The 17,350-nt window shown below is 38.0% G+C and overlaps 1 protein-coding gene across 2 annotated transcripts in view; it reads right to left on the bottom strand.

The window, feature by feature from the left end:
* WARS2 (tryptophanyl tRNA synthetase 2, mitochondrial) overlaps positions 1 to 17,350 on the bottom strand; it is an 87,349-nt gene that overhangs the window by 45,172 nt on the left and 24,827 nt on the right. For both annotated transcript variants that reach the window (XR_010382254.1, XM_010980537.3), the window contains exon 2: positions 4,441 to 4,698. Coding sequence is in view for 1 of the 2 variants with exons in the window: in XM_010980537.3 (XP_010978839.1) it covers positions 4,441 to 4,698 (258 nt within the window). In the remaining variant the exon portion in view is untranslated. The remainder of the gene's footprint in view (positions 1 to 4,440; positions 4,699 to 17,350) is intronic.

A 17,350-nucleotide genomic window follows, 5' to 3' on the forward strand; every position in this document is an offset into this window, starting at 1 on the left:
TCAGCTTAGATTTTTACCCTGAGGGTAGGAGAGAGGTGCTGATCTGTTTCAAGTAGAAAGATGACCAGGGCTACAATGTAGGGAAGAGACTGTCTATCTGTGAGACTCAGGTCAGGGTGAAAGGGTAATTTAATCGTCCAGGACCCTGAGGTCAGCTCTGGCTCTGCACTGCCCGTCTGCCATCAGCTCCAGAGTCAAAGGCATGGTGGGAGACAGAAAAAGGTTCTTGCCCTGTGAGTACAGAGCTTCTTCAACTTATGATGGGGCATCCTGATATACTCATCGTTAAGTTGAAAATTTTCTAAGTCGAAAATGCATTTAACATACCAATCTACCAAACAACATAGCTTAGTCTAGCCTACCTTAAACGTGCTCAGAACACTTCCATTAGCCTACAGGTGGGCAAAATCATCTAACACAAAGCCTTTATTATAATAAAGTGTTAAATATCTCGTGTAATTTATTGAATACTATACTGAAGGTGAAAGGCATCACAAGAGAGTACCATACTGCATATTGCCAGCTTGGAAAAAAGATCAAAATTGTAGGTCAAACCATTGTAAGTCAGAAACTGTCTATATACCTTCCAAAAGTGGTGCCTTAGGAAGAAAAAGAGAGTCCTAGATTTGCCCCCTGAAAGCTGCATGATCTCAGTATTCGTTATAAAAATAGATAAAAAACAAATTTCTTCTGTATAGCACAGGGAACTATATTCAACATCTTATAATAATCTTTAATGAAAAAGAATATGAAAATGAATATATATGGATGACTGGGACATTATGCTGTATACCAGAAATTGACACACTGTAACTGACTATACTTCAATTTAAAAAAAAGATATATTTGTTTAGTCTCTACTGAGTACCATGCACCTCTCAGAGATGGTTTTAAGTATATTTTCTAATTTACTTAATCTTTTCATACCTTAATTTATTCATCTTGAAGAAACAGTAATGCTTAACTCATACGTCATTTTGAAGATTAAAAGAGAGGTCACATATATGAAAAGGCTGATACATTGCACATTTAGAGATGTTATATTTTCTTTTCAATCCCCGTCTCCTGGAGACTCCATAGGTTGATAAAGCAGTTATTAATTGATTTTTGTATTGCAAGACATAAAATACCAACACCATGATGATTCTTTTGCCTACTAGAACACTGCAAATATGGGGCCAGGTGTTCAAAATAATAATTGTTTCAGGGAGACAATTAGCTTATTTAATTATACTTCTACTTGAAAATGATTCTAACAAGCAAAAGCCAATACATGCCTTCACAGTTTCAAGATAAGCACAGAGAAGAACTTCCTGCCAGCCTCCATGAACGGCTTGAGGCTTTATGGCCATTCTGATGTCCAGGCACTTCTTCCCAGGCTCTCCATAGGTGCTACGCAAACATAGTTTCTATTCAAACTATTACAAATGATGATGAGCAATTATGTGGGATAGCAGGTTATGGCCATTAAACATCAGCTGACACAGATGAGTGCAAAGAGAAAGCAACAAAATCTTAAGGTTTATTTTTATGTTCAAAAGAGCTAATTTTATAGCAAATAAAAGAAAACCCAATTAACACATCAAAAGCATGAAAAGAGTGGGAGCAGAGAAACCAAAGTTTTAATTTTTTTTTAAGTGCAGAAGGATTAACTTTACAGGAAACAAAATTTGATCAACAAATCAAAAGGTATGGTAAAAAAAGAGACTTAAGCTCCATAATCAACTGTGATATGTAGAACTTGGTTAGATCACCATCATTCAAACAAGCCAATATCAAAGATATTTTGGGAGAATCAGCACAATTTGACCATGATAAGATAACAATATTATTATAATTCCATGTTATCATATAACTAATATATAAATAACATGATAATATGGAATTATCATTAACTTTGTTAGGTGTGATGACAGTATTGTGGTTATGTAAGAAAACTTCCTTAGTTTATAGAGAGGCATGCTGAAATATTTTGGGCATAAAATGTCATGATGTGTGGTATCTGCTTTCAAATACTTCAGCAACAACAACAAAAATTGATGAGACAGTGGAGATACAGTATACTCCTCACTCTAACTCTTCTGTGTATATTTAAGTTTCTTTATTAAATATTTTAAAAGGAAAGAAAACCTGATAAAATATCTAGCTCATCTACTGAGTTGTAATAAGGCTGGTGGCCCGAGTTAAAGAAGGAAATGGCCTCAGCCAAGCATGTCTTGAGGACAGAAGGACCCCTGAGGAAGTCCTTCATACTGTCTTTGTGGGACAAATTGTGCAATGTGGGCTGATGAGTACTTTCCTCAAATTTTACCAGCAAAGGATTGAAATTGCCCTAAGGGAGTTTAAGTCAGGGATGGAAGGAGGGGGATTGGTAGTTTAGAGGCCACTGAGGAAACAGGCAACCCCAGTTGCCTCCACTCTCTGATCTAGATCCACAACCACTTTGGGAACCAGTGAGCTCATTATGTAACACAGAAAAACCAAAAGGAAGGTAAATTTCATTATCGCTCATTTATAAGAGATTTCTTACAAAGGCTCCCATACTGTGGGTTCCTCTTTCAATTGTTATTTTGAACAACAACGTACCATGTGGAAGAAGATACCTCAATTTTTGCAAATTTTAGTTGTTTATGGAGGTTACTGCCAAAAATCCTTTACAATGGAGAAAATTTTTATAACATGGTGATCATTCTAGGGGTATAGCTCAAAGTGTAAGTATTGGATATGGTTGTGAATAAGCCTTGAATTTTAAAGGTCTCTTAAAAAAGCAATCTGACAAGTGGTTACTTTGTGGAGATTAGACATTTTCACATATTAAGAAGTATGGAAATAGGTACTGAGAATACAATTTTAAAAAGTATCACATAAAGATCAAAAGAGAGCTTATATCAAAAACAGTAAGATGGAGTGAAGATGGTAGGCTTTGGAAAATGCATTAGGTGACTCAAAAACTGGCTCTAACGATGACCAGCATTATAATATCAGGGATGGATGTGAAGAGTTTGAATACACATTGTTTCATGAAATATGAGGCACACATTCCTTTCAGAGAGAAGGTAGGAGTGCTTCTGAGGTAGGAAAACCAAGAGGGTGAGAAATCTAGGGACTAGTTTGAAGACAGTAGGGCCTATGAGATAAGGACCTGAAGGGTAGGGCTGGTGCACAATAAATGTCTCCAAGTATTTGAAGAGCGGTCATGTAGAAGACAGAGTTGGCTTACTATGAATTTTAGAGAGAAGTCAAATGAGTGGATTGAAGTTATAGCGAGGCAGGTGTTTGCTCAGTATAAGCAAGTACTTTATAACAATTAGATCTGTCCAAGATTGAATTTGAAAAGTCATATGTATTAAAAAAAAAAGTCATATGCAGGGAAAGACTTCCTGACCAACTGAAAGGAAGGAAATTGAGATAAATTGCCTTTATGGTCATTTTAATGATTAGATTCTATTATTTTATCAAATCATCTCTAAGCTGGCAACAACTTTAAGTTGATAAATGCATTTATGTTTTGAAGACAGTCTTTTCATTTATGACATATTTTAAAAATATAGTTGTTCTGTGTGAATTACATTAAGTTCTATGGGTAATTAGATATACATAAAATAATGATTGTCAGAAGTTTATGATCAAGGAAGGAGTTATATACATGTATAACATGTACCACACATCTATACACGTTAACATGTGCCAGAACATGTACTGCATATCATTCCGTGGCTGGGACTTAGTCACAGGGTTAAAGTAGACATGTAATGAGGGCACAATCCAGTTAAAATTTTCATCTTCTTTCCTAGGGAGTCTCTTAAGTGCCCTGTCTCTGGTCCAGGCTCTCTGCCTGTCCAAGAGTAAACTGATTCATCCATAGTAAAGATATGAGTCAAATATTCTGGCTTTGTTCTGAAGACTTTCTTGGCTTGGACTCAAGACACTGGACATTGTCTTCCAATTTCCTAGCTAGTTCTTTCAAATCTTCTCAAAAGCTATTATACAAAGAATGAATAATGGGAATTATCCAGTAGACCTTCCAAAAGCAATACCCAACAAAGTAACATTGAAGTTACACAAAACCATAGGTCGTTAAATTCTATCCCTGATCACCAGGAGACTAGTCAACAGCATGAATTCATCAGTTTGAATGCAACCCAGCAGAGAAAAACAATTCCAGGATTAGAAGTACTAATGAGATACAACTTTTTGGTATATGAATCATTATAAATTTACCACATATAGTGGAGGAACAGTTGAAAAATACTATTGCATTATAATGATACTCGGTGATATGAATACAGGGAAAACATTAAAATGAAACATTCACATTTGATGAAATCACCCTTGAACGATTTTTTAAAAATCACAAACAGGAGCTATATAAACTATTCAAATTATTCCTCAAATAATCTGAAAATGGAAGTTTTCTCAGTTCTAATCTGAGAAGCTGACCTGAGATTGTTGGAAAAGGATGCACTTCTCTGGGTTTATGCCGCAGGCAAGAAGAGCAGCAGTCATGTCCAAGATGCTCTGCCGGAGGAAGGCTGGGTCTTGGGGGACAGTGATGGAGTGTAGGTCAACGATGCTGTACAGCACAGAGCCATGCTCGTCCTGTAATCTCACCCAGCTCTCAATAGCTCCCAGGTAATTGCCAAGGTGGGGAATTCCTGTAGGCTGAATGCCAGAGAATATTCGCTTGGTGGCATCTTTCTGGAACAAAGGAAAACAAACATAATGCTTTTGAAGCAGAATCCATGAATCCTATGCCAGTGTTACCATAGCTATGGTTGTTGTCTTATTTTTTTGAACTCCTATCTGACAATCTTCATCCCTATGCATTTATATTGTTCCTACTCTATGCAAAGGACTATGTTAGGTGCTATGAGGAGACAGAAAATGATATTAAAAAATTTTTTTTTGCACTTGAAAGCTTACAAATACAAAGGCACATAAGAAAATGTCTGTATCTCCAAGAAAATGCAATCTAATTGGAGACAGAGGATATGCTTACAAAAATGTTAAGTTACAGTACAATGTGACAATATGATCGTGACCAGTTTGGAAAGATAAATAGTGGGGTAAAGACAGAAGTTCCCAAGAGGAAAAGATGACTATGGTTCTGGTGGTCAGTTACAAAGACTTCAGACGTAGGATCACATTTCACTGGAGATTAAAGGGGCCCAAGGGTTTCTCACATAATTCCATTCATTCTGTAGTTAAGGAAATAAAGGCCATAGCATTAGGGCTAAAGTCTACTGTTAATTCAGTTTCCTTTAAAAATAATTGCTAATATTATAATTTAATGTGCAGGATCTTGGGCTAAAAATTAGGAAACCTATACTCTATTTCTAATATTACTTCTTGATAAAGTTATTTAACTTTTTCATGCTTCAGTTTTCTTATACTTTTGATAAAAATCATACTTAGTTTTTTTTTAATTTCTTTAAAAGACATTTTAAATTCTGCATAATTTTTTAAAGTATAAAATCATTTTTGTCATGGTCATGTTTTCCCACTGGTTTACACTTTCTATGATTAAAGTTGTAATAGGAAATGGGAAGAAAAAATACGCCTCTGTATTTGTAAGCCTTTGAGTTCAAAAAAGAATTTTTTTAATATTTTCTGTCCCTAATATAGGGTGAAAAATGCTACTTTTCCTTTGAATGATTTTGCATTCTATAGTGAAAAGCCAAAAATGAATGTCTATCAGTAACTGGGCTCTAAATAAAAGGTTCTGAAAAAATTAAATGAATCATTATCATTTTTAACAGCAACAATAAAAATATTACTAGTAACAGCCATAATTTATTGCACAACTACAATGTTGTAGGCATTTATGCTCAGTGTTTTATACATATTAATGTATTTAATCCTCATAGAACTCAGTGTGGTAGGCATGTGATTACCTCCATTTGCAGATGAGAGAACTGAGGCTCACAGATTTAATAGATTGCCCTGGGTCACACAACTAGTATGTAGAATTGAAATTTCAAGCCAGGTATCACTGACTTCAAAGCTCATGCACACTCCTTCCACTAGCTACCGTGTTTTGACTGGCCACCATCTATTAAAACTTCAGTGTACTATCCTGCTACTTTTCTATAGGTCTGAAAATTTGCAAAAAAAAAAAAAAAGAAAGAAAAAAATTCTTTTACATGTATTCTTGTGTATTAAATGCCAAGTTTCTGTACTGTACATAGCTAGGAGTAGAATTGCTGGGTCATAAGGTATGCATACGTGTCTCTAATTGTACTACAGTGTGCTAAATTATTCCTAAGTATGTAGCAATTCACAATTTATACCACAAATTCTTGTTGTTTTACATCCTCACCAACACTTTGCCAGTAGTTTTATTTTTAGTTAACTGGTTATAGAAGGTAGAACTGCCTTATGGTTTAGTTGCATCTCTTTGATTACTTATTAGAGAAGTTGAGAACTCTTATGGTTATTAGCTATTTTTATTTCTTCAACTGTGGAGAGCCTATTCAAGTTACTTTGCCTGCTTTTCTCAGATTGGATTGTCTTTTTATTGATTTAAGAATTTTTGTATATTCTGGATCCTAATATTTTTGTCAATTACGTGTGTGGCCAATATGTTCTCTCATTGTGTAGCTATTTGCCTTTATGTTATCTTTTGATGAAGAGATGTTCTTAATTTTACCAAATATATAATTTTTGACTACAGATTTTGCCATCGAAGACATCTTTCAATACCCTGAGTTCATGTATACATGTACATAAATATAAAGCATATGTATGTGCATGCTTTAAAGTTTTAGTTTTTACATTTGTCTGTGTCCTCTTTTGCATATGGTGTGAGGTAGGCATCCACTTTATTTTCTCTCCCCTTTTTCCCCCTTATATAGCTACATAATTGCTCCAAAACCGTTTATTGAAAAGACTGTCTTTCCCCACTGCTCTGGAATGCCACTTCAGCATAAATCAAGTATCTCTACATGTCTGGGTCTTTTTATTGCCTCATTGGTCCACTGGTCTATTTGTCTATGTCTGGACCAGTATCAAGTGCAGCTGCCTTCTTATTAAGTCCTGGGACCTGGTAGAGCAAGTCTTTCTACCTTCTTCTTCTTCAAGAGTATCTAACCCATCCTTGGTCCTTTACACTTTTCATTCCGTTTTACAGTCATCTTTTTAAGTTGCAAGAGGAAAAAAAAAACTTGTTTGGGGTTTGTGACTGGGATTATACTGAGTCCATAGATTGCTTTGGGGAAAACCAACATGTTTATAATATTGGGTCCTCCAATCTAGAAAACCACATACCAATGAGGATTTAATGTAAAACATGATGACTATAGTTGATAACATTGTATTGTATAATTGAAAATTGCTGAGAGTAGAACTCAAATGCTCATAGATACACACAAAAAGATAAACACATGAAGTGTTGGTTGTGTTAATAATTAAGTAGGTGGGAGGAGGACCTTTTCACAGTGTATATCAAATCATCATGGCCTATGTACACTTTAAATATCTTCTAACTTTCTTTGTCAAGTATACATCAATAAAGCTAAAATTAAGAAAAGAATGACATTTTAAAGTCTTAACCTAATATTATATTTTATATATTTATATCTAACATTATATCTAACATTATCTCCTAAGAGCTAATCTACTTTAGGTACGTGACTGCCAAGGCTACTTACTTTGCCCTTCCCTTTCCCCAAGAATTTCAAATCCTACAAATACAGTCTATTTTCCCCATATTTGCTTGTTGTCCTCTCTGCTCCTGAGATGACAGCCATAAAATAGAATGCTACATCATAATTCCATGACCCAGAATTGTATTTGATCCAACCACTCAGGAGACCGAAAAGATTTGTGGCTCTGACAATATGAAAAATATCCTCTAAGTAACTGAGAACAAATACAATCTTACCACTTAAAACCATACACACGTACACACACAAGAGGCTTTCAAATGACTAACTCCCCAAATCACAATTTAGAGACACTATTCTAAAAACAGTTTGTAATTGAGAACTGAGGCAGGGAGTTGGGGGTGGAGGGGGTAGAGAGAGGGAGAGAGAAAAGTTAGCATAGAATAAGTACATATCAATGAGGCTTCCTCTAGGACCTTAGGACCTAAACCAGCCCTGGGTTCCTGATATGGGAATAAGCAAAGGAGCTTTCACTGAGGTTAAAAAAAAATGATTAATGGGCTTTAGGGCCTGATTGATGAAGAGAGAAAGCAAAGCAGAAAAACAAGCTCTGAACTTAATAAATGGAAGAGAGGAAAAAAAAAAAAGTCCAGAAATGCTTGACCTAGGATGAAAGGGAACTGTTTATGGTCATGTAAAGGATTATAAGGACTAGAATATGAATATTTCCACATAAATTCCTCCATGTTCAAACTAAGGAATTATTCCCCAGGAGAAATGGAGAAACAAATTCTTGAGAAAACTAGAAGAGGAAAGCACTAGAGGACAGACTGTGGGAAAAAAGAATTGTGACCAGTGGGAATGAACTAGACATGATCTAATACGTCTTTTTCATTCTCTAGTTTCTGTGATTCTATACATCCAGGCAGAGGGAATGATGTTATCAAGAAATAAGAGCAACAAGAAATGTTTTGTTCAATTTTCAAGGAGCTATTAAAAAAATACAGGCTCTAAATGAGAACTGGATTCCTGGTCTTAAAAATATACAGAGAGTGGCTTGCTCTTCTGTGGTGAGTTTATGTTCCCGTCTGTTCCCCTGCAAGAGTCAGCAGGCAGCCTGACGGCATGGCAGGGGAGATACGCCTGGTACCATGAAATCATGGGGCTGGAATGTGGAGTTTGGGTGGTGGGAGGATGGGGGTTCTGTGTTCAAAAGCACTGGAGTTGGAAAAGAATGAAAGTGAAAGGAGCACGGGCTTCCCAGTGGACAGGAGGCAAACCACAAAGAAAACAGCTTCAAGACTAGCCCACAGGCATTCACTCATGGGGAAGTCTGGAGCATCAACCTTCAATCCCATCACAGTGCACAGGGGCTAAAAAAGGAGCATTTTATGAAGTAGGTCTTCATTTTTATTTCAGGTGTATTTCTTTAACAAATGCCACTTCCAATCAATACATGAATTGGCTTGTTTGTAACAGAATCAGCATTACCAATGGGCAGCGTCAGCCCTGGGATTTGATATATTCCAGAGGAGACGGTAGGTGTTGGAATCAAAGGGAGAACAAATTTATCAATCTGAAAAACGTAGCTAAAAGCATTCCTGACGTAAGGTACTGAGCCTATCCAAAATTCATAATCACAGTAATTTCAATTACTGCACCCAAAAAACACTGAAAAATCCCAAGTGGCTAATTATGGTAAAAGATAATTTTTGTGATTAACCAAAGGAAGCTTCTGATTTTAATCTCAAGAGAATAAAATACATCAAAAGAAGGCTGTCTTTGAAACACTTTCAGCTTTGGTACAGTGATGGGAACCAAAGACACCAACTAAAGATTTCAAGATTCTTTTTACTAAGTCCTGCTTGTGTCCAGCTGTAACATCCACTGTGCATTCATCACACCTGTTTTAACTGTAGTCAACGGTGAACCAAAAACTTGGCTGAACAACCACTATGTCTAATTGGTTCAATGAAAGGCATGTTATCACAGATTGTGATAAAAAAGTAATCGACAACATTATCAACTAATTGGGTTGAAAATCTCTTTCTGCATGTCTAATTTATTCTTCTAATTGTATATAAATAAAAATTTCAACTTAAGACTCTCACTGCTTAGCTCTCTGTGTTTCTCAATTCTATCACGTATGTCACCCTACTATTTCAACCCTAGTCACCTCACATATATCTTCAACATTTTCTTGAAAATGTCTCTATCACTCATTAGTGATTTAAGAACTGAAACGTAGGAGACCCGGCATAGAAAAACAGCACTTTGGCCCTGGCTGGGAGGATCCAGGTGCTTCTCTGAAGCTTTCTTTGGCCACAGCTCAGCATTGTTCTGCCAGTCAGCTCCTTCTTCCAGAAAGAACAGAGAGTCCTGGGTCGGTGAGAAAATGCTGACTCAGCACCAAGAAAAAAAAAAAACCGGTAGAAATGAAAAAAAAAAAAACCTAAGTAGAAATGAAACCAGATGCTCAGACCTGGGAATCCATAGAGTGAATATTAATTCAATGTAAGAGAAGGCAGGTCTTATGTCACCCTCAAACAAGAAGTAATATGTAGGCCAACAATTAAAACTGCAAGAAAAAATCATTTTTTAAAAAGAAAAAAAGAGAAAGGTGTGACTAACCCATCAGACCGTGAGTTCCATAAGGGCACTTAATATGTATTGCTAGGCCAGGGAAATAGTTTAAAAAGAATAAACTTAATTTTTTTAAAAAAAGTTTTCTACAGACTTATTTAAGCCACCACCACATTTTAAGAGCCATGCATGTCTTTTCCCTCCGTGCACTGTGCTGTCCTTCCACCATGTGACTGAATGTTTCTGCAGATGTATTTTCCTTCTGGGGCTGAACTTCAGCTATCTGAAACATTCCTGGGCACTTGCATGTACCTCATCTCATGTGATGGAGGCAGGAATCACTGGCCTTACTTTCCAGAGAAGGACACTGCGAGGTTCAGCAACCTGCACAAGATGACAGGCAGGTGGTCAGATCTGGATAGCAGTCTCACCACTGGACTCCGAGTTCTGTCTCCTTCCTTCACACTGGGCTGCATCAGGTCTCCCCTCCACACACACGCTCCTCAAAGGGGAAGGTGTGCCACAGAGATGTTTCCTGAAAGGCCAAGGCACACAGCTGGTGGTACAGCTGGGACCAGAATCCAGACCTCCACAGCTCCGCCCACCAAACCATGACACTTTTGTGTGTTTATCACGTTTTTTTCTTCTTCTTTAATACCTCAACATCTCTTTGGGTTTGTTTTCTTCAGGTCTTTCTTTTCTGTCTTCTTGCTTACATATCCAACAGTACTTCAGTGAATATCTCACCAACAGACAGAGGTGATGAAACATAAAATCTGGGGACTGTGGCTCCCAGGAAAGATTGCACTGTCACCTTGGGGCAGCTAAGCTATGTTTAAATGCAAAGGTTATATGTAGGTACAGAATAAACTGGCAAGTCCTTTTAGTTTTTATTGGAAAAGTGACTAAAACTAGATTAATATGTTATCTAAACACAACGTCAGTAATTATAACATATACGTAGTGAGAAATACTTTTAGTTTCTAATGTAATACTGCTTGCTAAACTAAATCAGCCAAGAGCAAATTCTTGACATAAATATCTTAACCACCATTACATAATTTATTTTTATATTGAATGGAATAGTAAATACAGGCAAGAGCTCAAGAAGTACTAAAAATTTTAAAGTATAAAGAATGATCTGAAATGCTTAAGAAAATATTAGTTTTTCCTCATAAGAAAATTTGAACATTGATCTTAAAGTGTTAGATCATACTGGGAAGGTAGGATTTCATCATGCCCTTTTGTGGCCGAAGGCTCATCCTACCCATGATCACCAATCACACAGCCACATCAATGCCCGCCTGATGGCCCACCCTTGGGCGATTGTCTGAGAACAGCTGTCCTTTTACAGCAGCTGAGAGATTTGACTCTTCACACCTAATCCCTCTGGCTGTTACTAAATGTGTGAGAAGTAGATTAGACTGGTATTTAAACTTCTCTTTTTTAGTTTTGTGCCCTTTTTCCAATGCAATATTCTTACCAGACAAGCCTAATACAGAAAAGAGTCCAAGAAAAGCTTGGTGTAGGGGTAACGGGAGAGGTGGGGAGGGATCCCCAGGAGGCGGCCCCCTGCGAGCTTCCTAGAGCAGAGCTTTGCAAACAACTTGATTCAGTACCTTTTCAAAATATTAATATTTTGTTGAAAAAAATGTTCTTTTTCAGAGTAGTGGGAAATACACAGAAGAAAGTTCTCAAAAAAAAAAAAAAAAAAAGCCTGGGATAAAAATGCAAATACCACACATAGAGACTTAGCTCTAAGCATAACTCTTCTCGTTTCTCACTCAAATTTTATGTGACACTCATTTCCCTTCCCAGTGGTCCTCCATCATCCTCCATGAGGAGCTGACCTTGTTATTTGCCTTTTTTCATACAACTCATCCCCTCAGCACTCAGACTGTTCCCTCATCCTGGAAGTTCCTCAGCCCTTTCCCTGCCTGGAGAACTCCCCATGGCCTTCAAGGTCTTCAAGGCCTAACAATCTCTCCCTGATTCTAGAGCTCTTAAACATACCTTCTCCCTACCAAACACACACCCACGTACACACACACACGTATATACACACACACACACACACACACACACACAGTCTCTCTCTCCAAGCAGAACAGATCCCTCTTTCATCAGTTCTTCATTATTGCACATATCACGTTGGTAACTTGGTAAATATTTTCTTATTTGCTTAGTAAATATTTTCCCACCCAGAATACGAGCTCTCCAGGGCAGGGGATGTCTTTTTCATCTTTATATCCCCAGTACATGGCACTGCCAGGTACATTGTGAGCATCTAATAAATGTTAGTGGAACAAATGACAAACCTCCCACCCCAACCCCACGTTCTCTGGCTCCATGTAAAGGGCAAAATAACTATACAAAATGAACCAAATGTTCCAGTTATAGGGAGTTCCTAAATAAGTTATGGCCTAAGAGTTCGTTTGAAAATTGGTTTTCTGAAACTCAGAAACTCAGTTCTTTAGTAGGCAGTTAAGCTCCTGGAAGGCAGCCCACCGAAGCCTCACTGAACCCACAGTGTTTCTGAAGAAATGGTTCTAACAGCACCATTTCAGCTGCACCTAAACCCCATTCATAAAATTGTTTCTGTGGGAAAGTGAAGTCCAAGTTACATTTGGGGACACTAGAAAACCACCTACCCAGTGGTGGCTCGGATTTTCAAGCAGAAAGGGCTTACGGGGAGCAATCTGGTAAGAAGGGCAGGTTGTATTTGCACACAGACTTTGAAAATTAGATTTATGATTATTTGGAGGCGGGGCAACACATGGAAGCTCCCTCTTGCAACACTAGCTTTCCTAACACTGATATTGTGAGTATGAGGACTGTCCTGGAGGCAGTCGCCTTGGCCACTACTATGGGAAGAAAGAGCAGAGAAGGAAGGAGGAAGGAAGGTGGGAGCAGAGGTTCTCACAGGGTGTCCCTCCACCAGCAACATCACCGTAACAGGACCTTGTTAGGAATGCAGATTCCTGGGCCCCAACTCAGACCTACTGACTCAGAAATTCTAAGGGTAGGTTTTATCCCAGGAGAAGAAATGAGAAGATTTATGTAATCCGTGCTCCAACAAGCCTTCCAGGTGATTCTGATGCCTGCTCAAGTTTGACAGGGGTTTTGGGGGCACCAACACTTATTCTTAAAATTCACTTCAACCACACATAATGAGGTACAGATGAAAACACCATGAATAAAAGATAGAAGATACCTTCTAAGCCAACAGTTCTCAATTTTGGCTGCACAGTGATTATCTGGGAGTTTGGGTCCCATTCTTAGAGCTTCTGATTTAATCAGTTTCGGGTTTGGTGTGAGCATCAGGATGTCTTAAAGTCTCCCCAGGTGATTCTAATGTGTGGTCACGCTTGAAAAACCACTGTTCTAAGCCAACTACTACATAATTATTCTCCAAAACTGCCAACTGGGTCAGAAACATGGAAATACGCATATACACACACGAACACACAAATAGACTGTAAAAATATGAAAGGTTCAGTTGCTTATAATTTACATTTCAAGGTAATAAAATCCCTGAACATTTATTTATACATGGTCAGAGGCCCCTCTGGCTTCAGGCAGTTCTAATATGACATGAAGGTCAGCAGATTAAGAAGGTAAAGAGATTATGAAGGTGTGGTTAGAGCCTCTACATTGGTGAGAAAAGACACCTGGGACAAGTAAGCACACCATCTTCCAAGTTAGTAAACTTACTTGGCAATGCCCGGTTCCATAAATCCTTAAGGCTCAGAGATTCAGGAAGCACACGTATCCCAGACTTTGCCAAGAAAATAATCCCACTAAGAAGGTTTTGACATAAGAATTGTAATAGGAAGGAAGCAAAATTACCTTTGCATAGAATGTTCTTTTCTACCCATTTCCCTGGGTGGCAAACTCTCCAGCACCCTCCAATCCCTATCAGAGAGTCTGAATTCAACACTCAAGCAGCCGTAGGCAGGTCTCACGGTCAGCTTGGTTGGCTGACTAAGACCCGGACTAACGACAGGTGGCCTTGGCTAATCGAGGCCAAGATGCCAGAAATTCTTCTGCATGACATACGAAATAACTCCATGACTACAAGTGTTCTAAACCTTTGAGAGTGATAAAGTGTGAATTTTTTTACAAGGTACTCACAATGCTAACAGAGAAAAAAAAATTCTAAAGTTATTTTCCTGGAATACAGATAGTTCACTCAAAATAAAGAATCTCTTTGGCTGTCCTGACCACAGCTAGGAGGAAGAAGTCTCATTTTCCAGCGACCCACGGCTCCCTTTCTCATCATCTGACCTGTAGACAGATATAATCCCCAGGGCTGTGGTTGTTTTAACAATATTTGTTCAGAACCTTCTCGTCAGCTCATACTGTTAAGTCAACTTTAGAATAAATTAGAAAATTCACAAAGTCAAGCAGTCAAATATGACTAGGATAACTTGTTTGGTTATTGACCATGGTTAAGAAGCAGGCTCTAGGGGTAGGTTGCCTGGGTTGAAGTCCTGGTTCTATTCCTTGTACAGCCTTGAGCATCTACGAAATGAAGATAATGATATACCAACCTCACAGGGTAGACGGGGTGGAGGGGCTGTGACGAGTTTACTAGTGTAAAGTGCTTAGTGCCTGGCATGGAGTAAGTTATCTGACCATTTATGGAGGTCAAAATTTTAAGTGTTTAAATATTTTGACCCAAACATCCAACATACAGAAATTGGTCCTACAGAAACACGAGAATGTAAGGATACAAGGCATTCCCCACATGATTATTTCATAACAAAAGCAACTAAACGTCCACTAGTAGGGAACATATTAATTAAATAGTTGTTTTATTATTATATGAAGGAATACTATGCAACAGCTAAGAAGAATGTTAAGTACTGAGCACACAGAGAAGAGGTGAAGAGGCCCAAATCTGGTGTCAGAACAACAACTCCAATGCCAGCTCTGCACACACTAGCTGTGTTTCCTTGTACAAGTCACAGAATCTCATCTATAAAATGGGAGTAATAATAATAAATAATAATAATAATAATAAATGGGAATGCACAATGACTACCTTTTTGACACTTTTGTACTATTTAACTTTTTTTTTTAAGGGCATGAACATTTTCAGTGGCCAAATTTTTAAAATATGCCTAGTTTTTCTATATGGCCTGATTATACTAGTTGACATGTAATTACAAGGGTCTCATTCTAACAGGAACCTCAGTTAACATTATTTTCATTTTACATAATGGGAAATAAAGATGTGAATAAAGTCAAGTGATTTATTAAGCTTACATACTAAGTTATTTGTAAGCTGGAATGAGAATGGAAACAATATAGGTTAACAGAACAGAAATGAGTTTTGGGAATCAGAGAGTGCTAGGTTCAAGTTCCCTCTACATCTCTTGGTAGCTTGCACAAATTATTTAATCTCTCTGAACCTCAGTTTTATGATGCGAACAATGAGGTTAACAATAATAATGGCTAACATTTATTGAGTGCTCACTGTGTGCAAACTACTCTAGCAAGGGCTATGAATGCATTATCTCATTTAATCCTCACAAAAAGCCTCATGAGGTAGGTAGTACCATCATCTCTGTTTTACAGATGAGGAGGCTGAGGTGTTGAGGGGTTCGGTGAGTACTGCATAGCTAGTAAATAGTGGAGTCGGGATTTGAACACAAGTAGATCAAATTCAGCTGTATACACTTCAGAGGGAGACTGAGATACAGCAAGGCGCTCAAGAAATTAATTGCTTTTACCCCTCTGATTCAATAAATGATGCTACCTCCTGAAATGAATGACCTAAAATCTGCTTTAATTTTATGTCATGATGAACTTCTAGGGGGACGTGTGACCCTCTCTTTTGCACCGCTCACAGTAATGATAACTGCCCTATGTATGTCTTGTTTTCATTTAGAAGTGGTGGCCCGTACCAGGGCAGGTGACAGGGACAGTGGTTCTTATTCATCTGGGCAGCAGCTTCAGTGCTAATTCTAAACACAGGTGGTGAGAGAGACAGCCAACAGGAAGCGCGAAGGAATCACCGCTGACATGTGCAACTGGGAAGATTGATGGTTTCCCTCTCTCTTTTTCCCCAATGCGTCGGCCTGGGGGCAGAGACGCAGAAGCTGCTGTGCTGGGGACAGTAAAATACACAGCACCATGTCTACTTTGTTGCAATGCTGATTAATGAGACTGAAATGACACAGAAAACAGGCAGGGCTTAGGAAGGAGAATTCACAGGCCTTTCTTTCTTTAATGATTTCAACAAAAGCAGTTCCCATAAACTGCTGGGTTTGAACTGGAATGCCCCGTGGTTAGAGCAAGGCAGGGGTGTATTTGGAGGAATGTGTGGTGCAAAGGGTGAGAGTGTAAGGGGAGTCTGTAATGAAGTAAATTCACTTATGACCGGTGAGCACAAATCACAATGAATGAATTCCTCTCCTCTATCTGCTTGGCCAAAAACTGTCACAGAGTTCCAGGCAAGATAGTTATTTACCTAACAATATGAAGAGGACATGAGAATAAACTATCACAAAGACTTTTCACTCTGATGAAAGCACCCATTGAGTTTTTTAAAGCTCGAAGACAATATCATCAATTTTTCGCATTTTACTGCAGCTACATATTGTATACAGTAAAACAGTATTGCCTTTTTGAGAAAAGACAAACTTGAACACCAAATATTATTTCTAGTACTTACTATTAACTATCTGTGGGACATAGCCATTCGGACGTCCCACCAGCAGCTCTTCACACTTAGTGACACATAGAAAGTGGAGTCTACTGACTTGTGACCTTCCAGTCAATTCTCCCCAAACCTACTGTTCTGTATTTTCAATCCTGGCTAATGACAAAACCATTCACTCAGTCTCCCAACCACAGGAGTCATCCCTGATTCCTTCCTTTCCCTCACCGGATTCTGTGGGTTAAAATCCTGGCTCCTCCAATTACTAGATCTCTGGCAAGTATTTGTGCCTCAGTTGCTTCATCTGAAATCAAAATTTTAATAGTATTAACTTCATTAGGATCATTGTAAGAATTAAATATATTAGTACATAAAAAGTGCTTAGAATAGCTCCTGGCACATAGAAAGCACTCACTAAATATCAGCTATGATTGATTTTAAATGTTCTCACCACCAAAAAAAAATATATATATATAATTATATGAGGTGGTGGATG

The sequence above is a fragment of the Camelus dromedarius genome, chromosome 9 (assembly GCF_036321535.1).
Source record: "Camelus dromedarius isolate mCamDro1 chromosome 9, mCamDro1.pat, whole genome shotgun sequence".
In the NCBI taxonomy this organism is placed as follows: Eukaryota; Metazoa; Chordata; class Mammalia; order Artiodactyla; family Camelidae; genus Camelus; species Camelus dromedarius.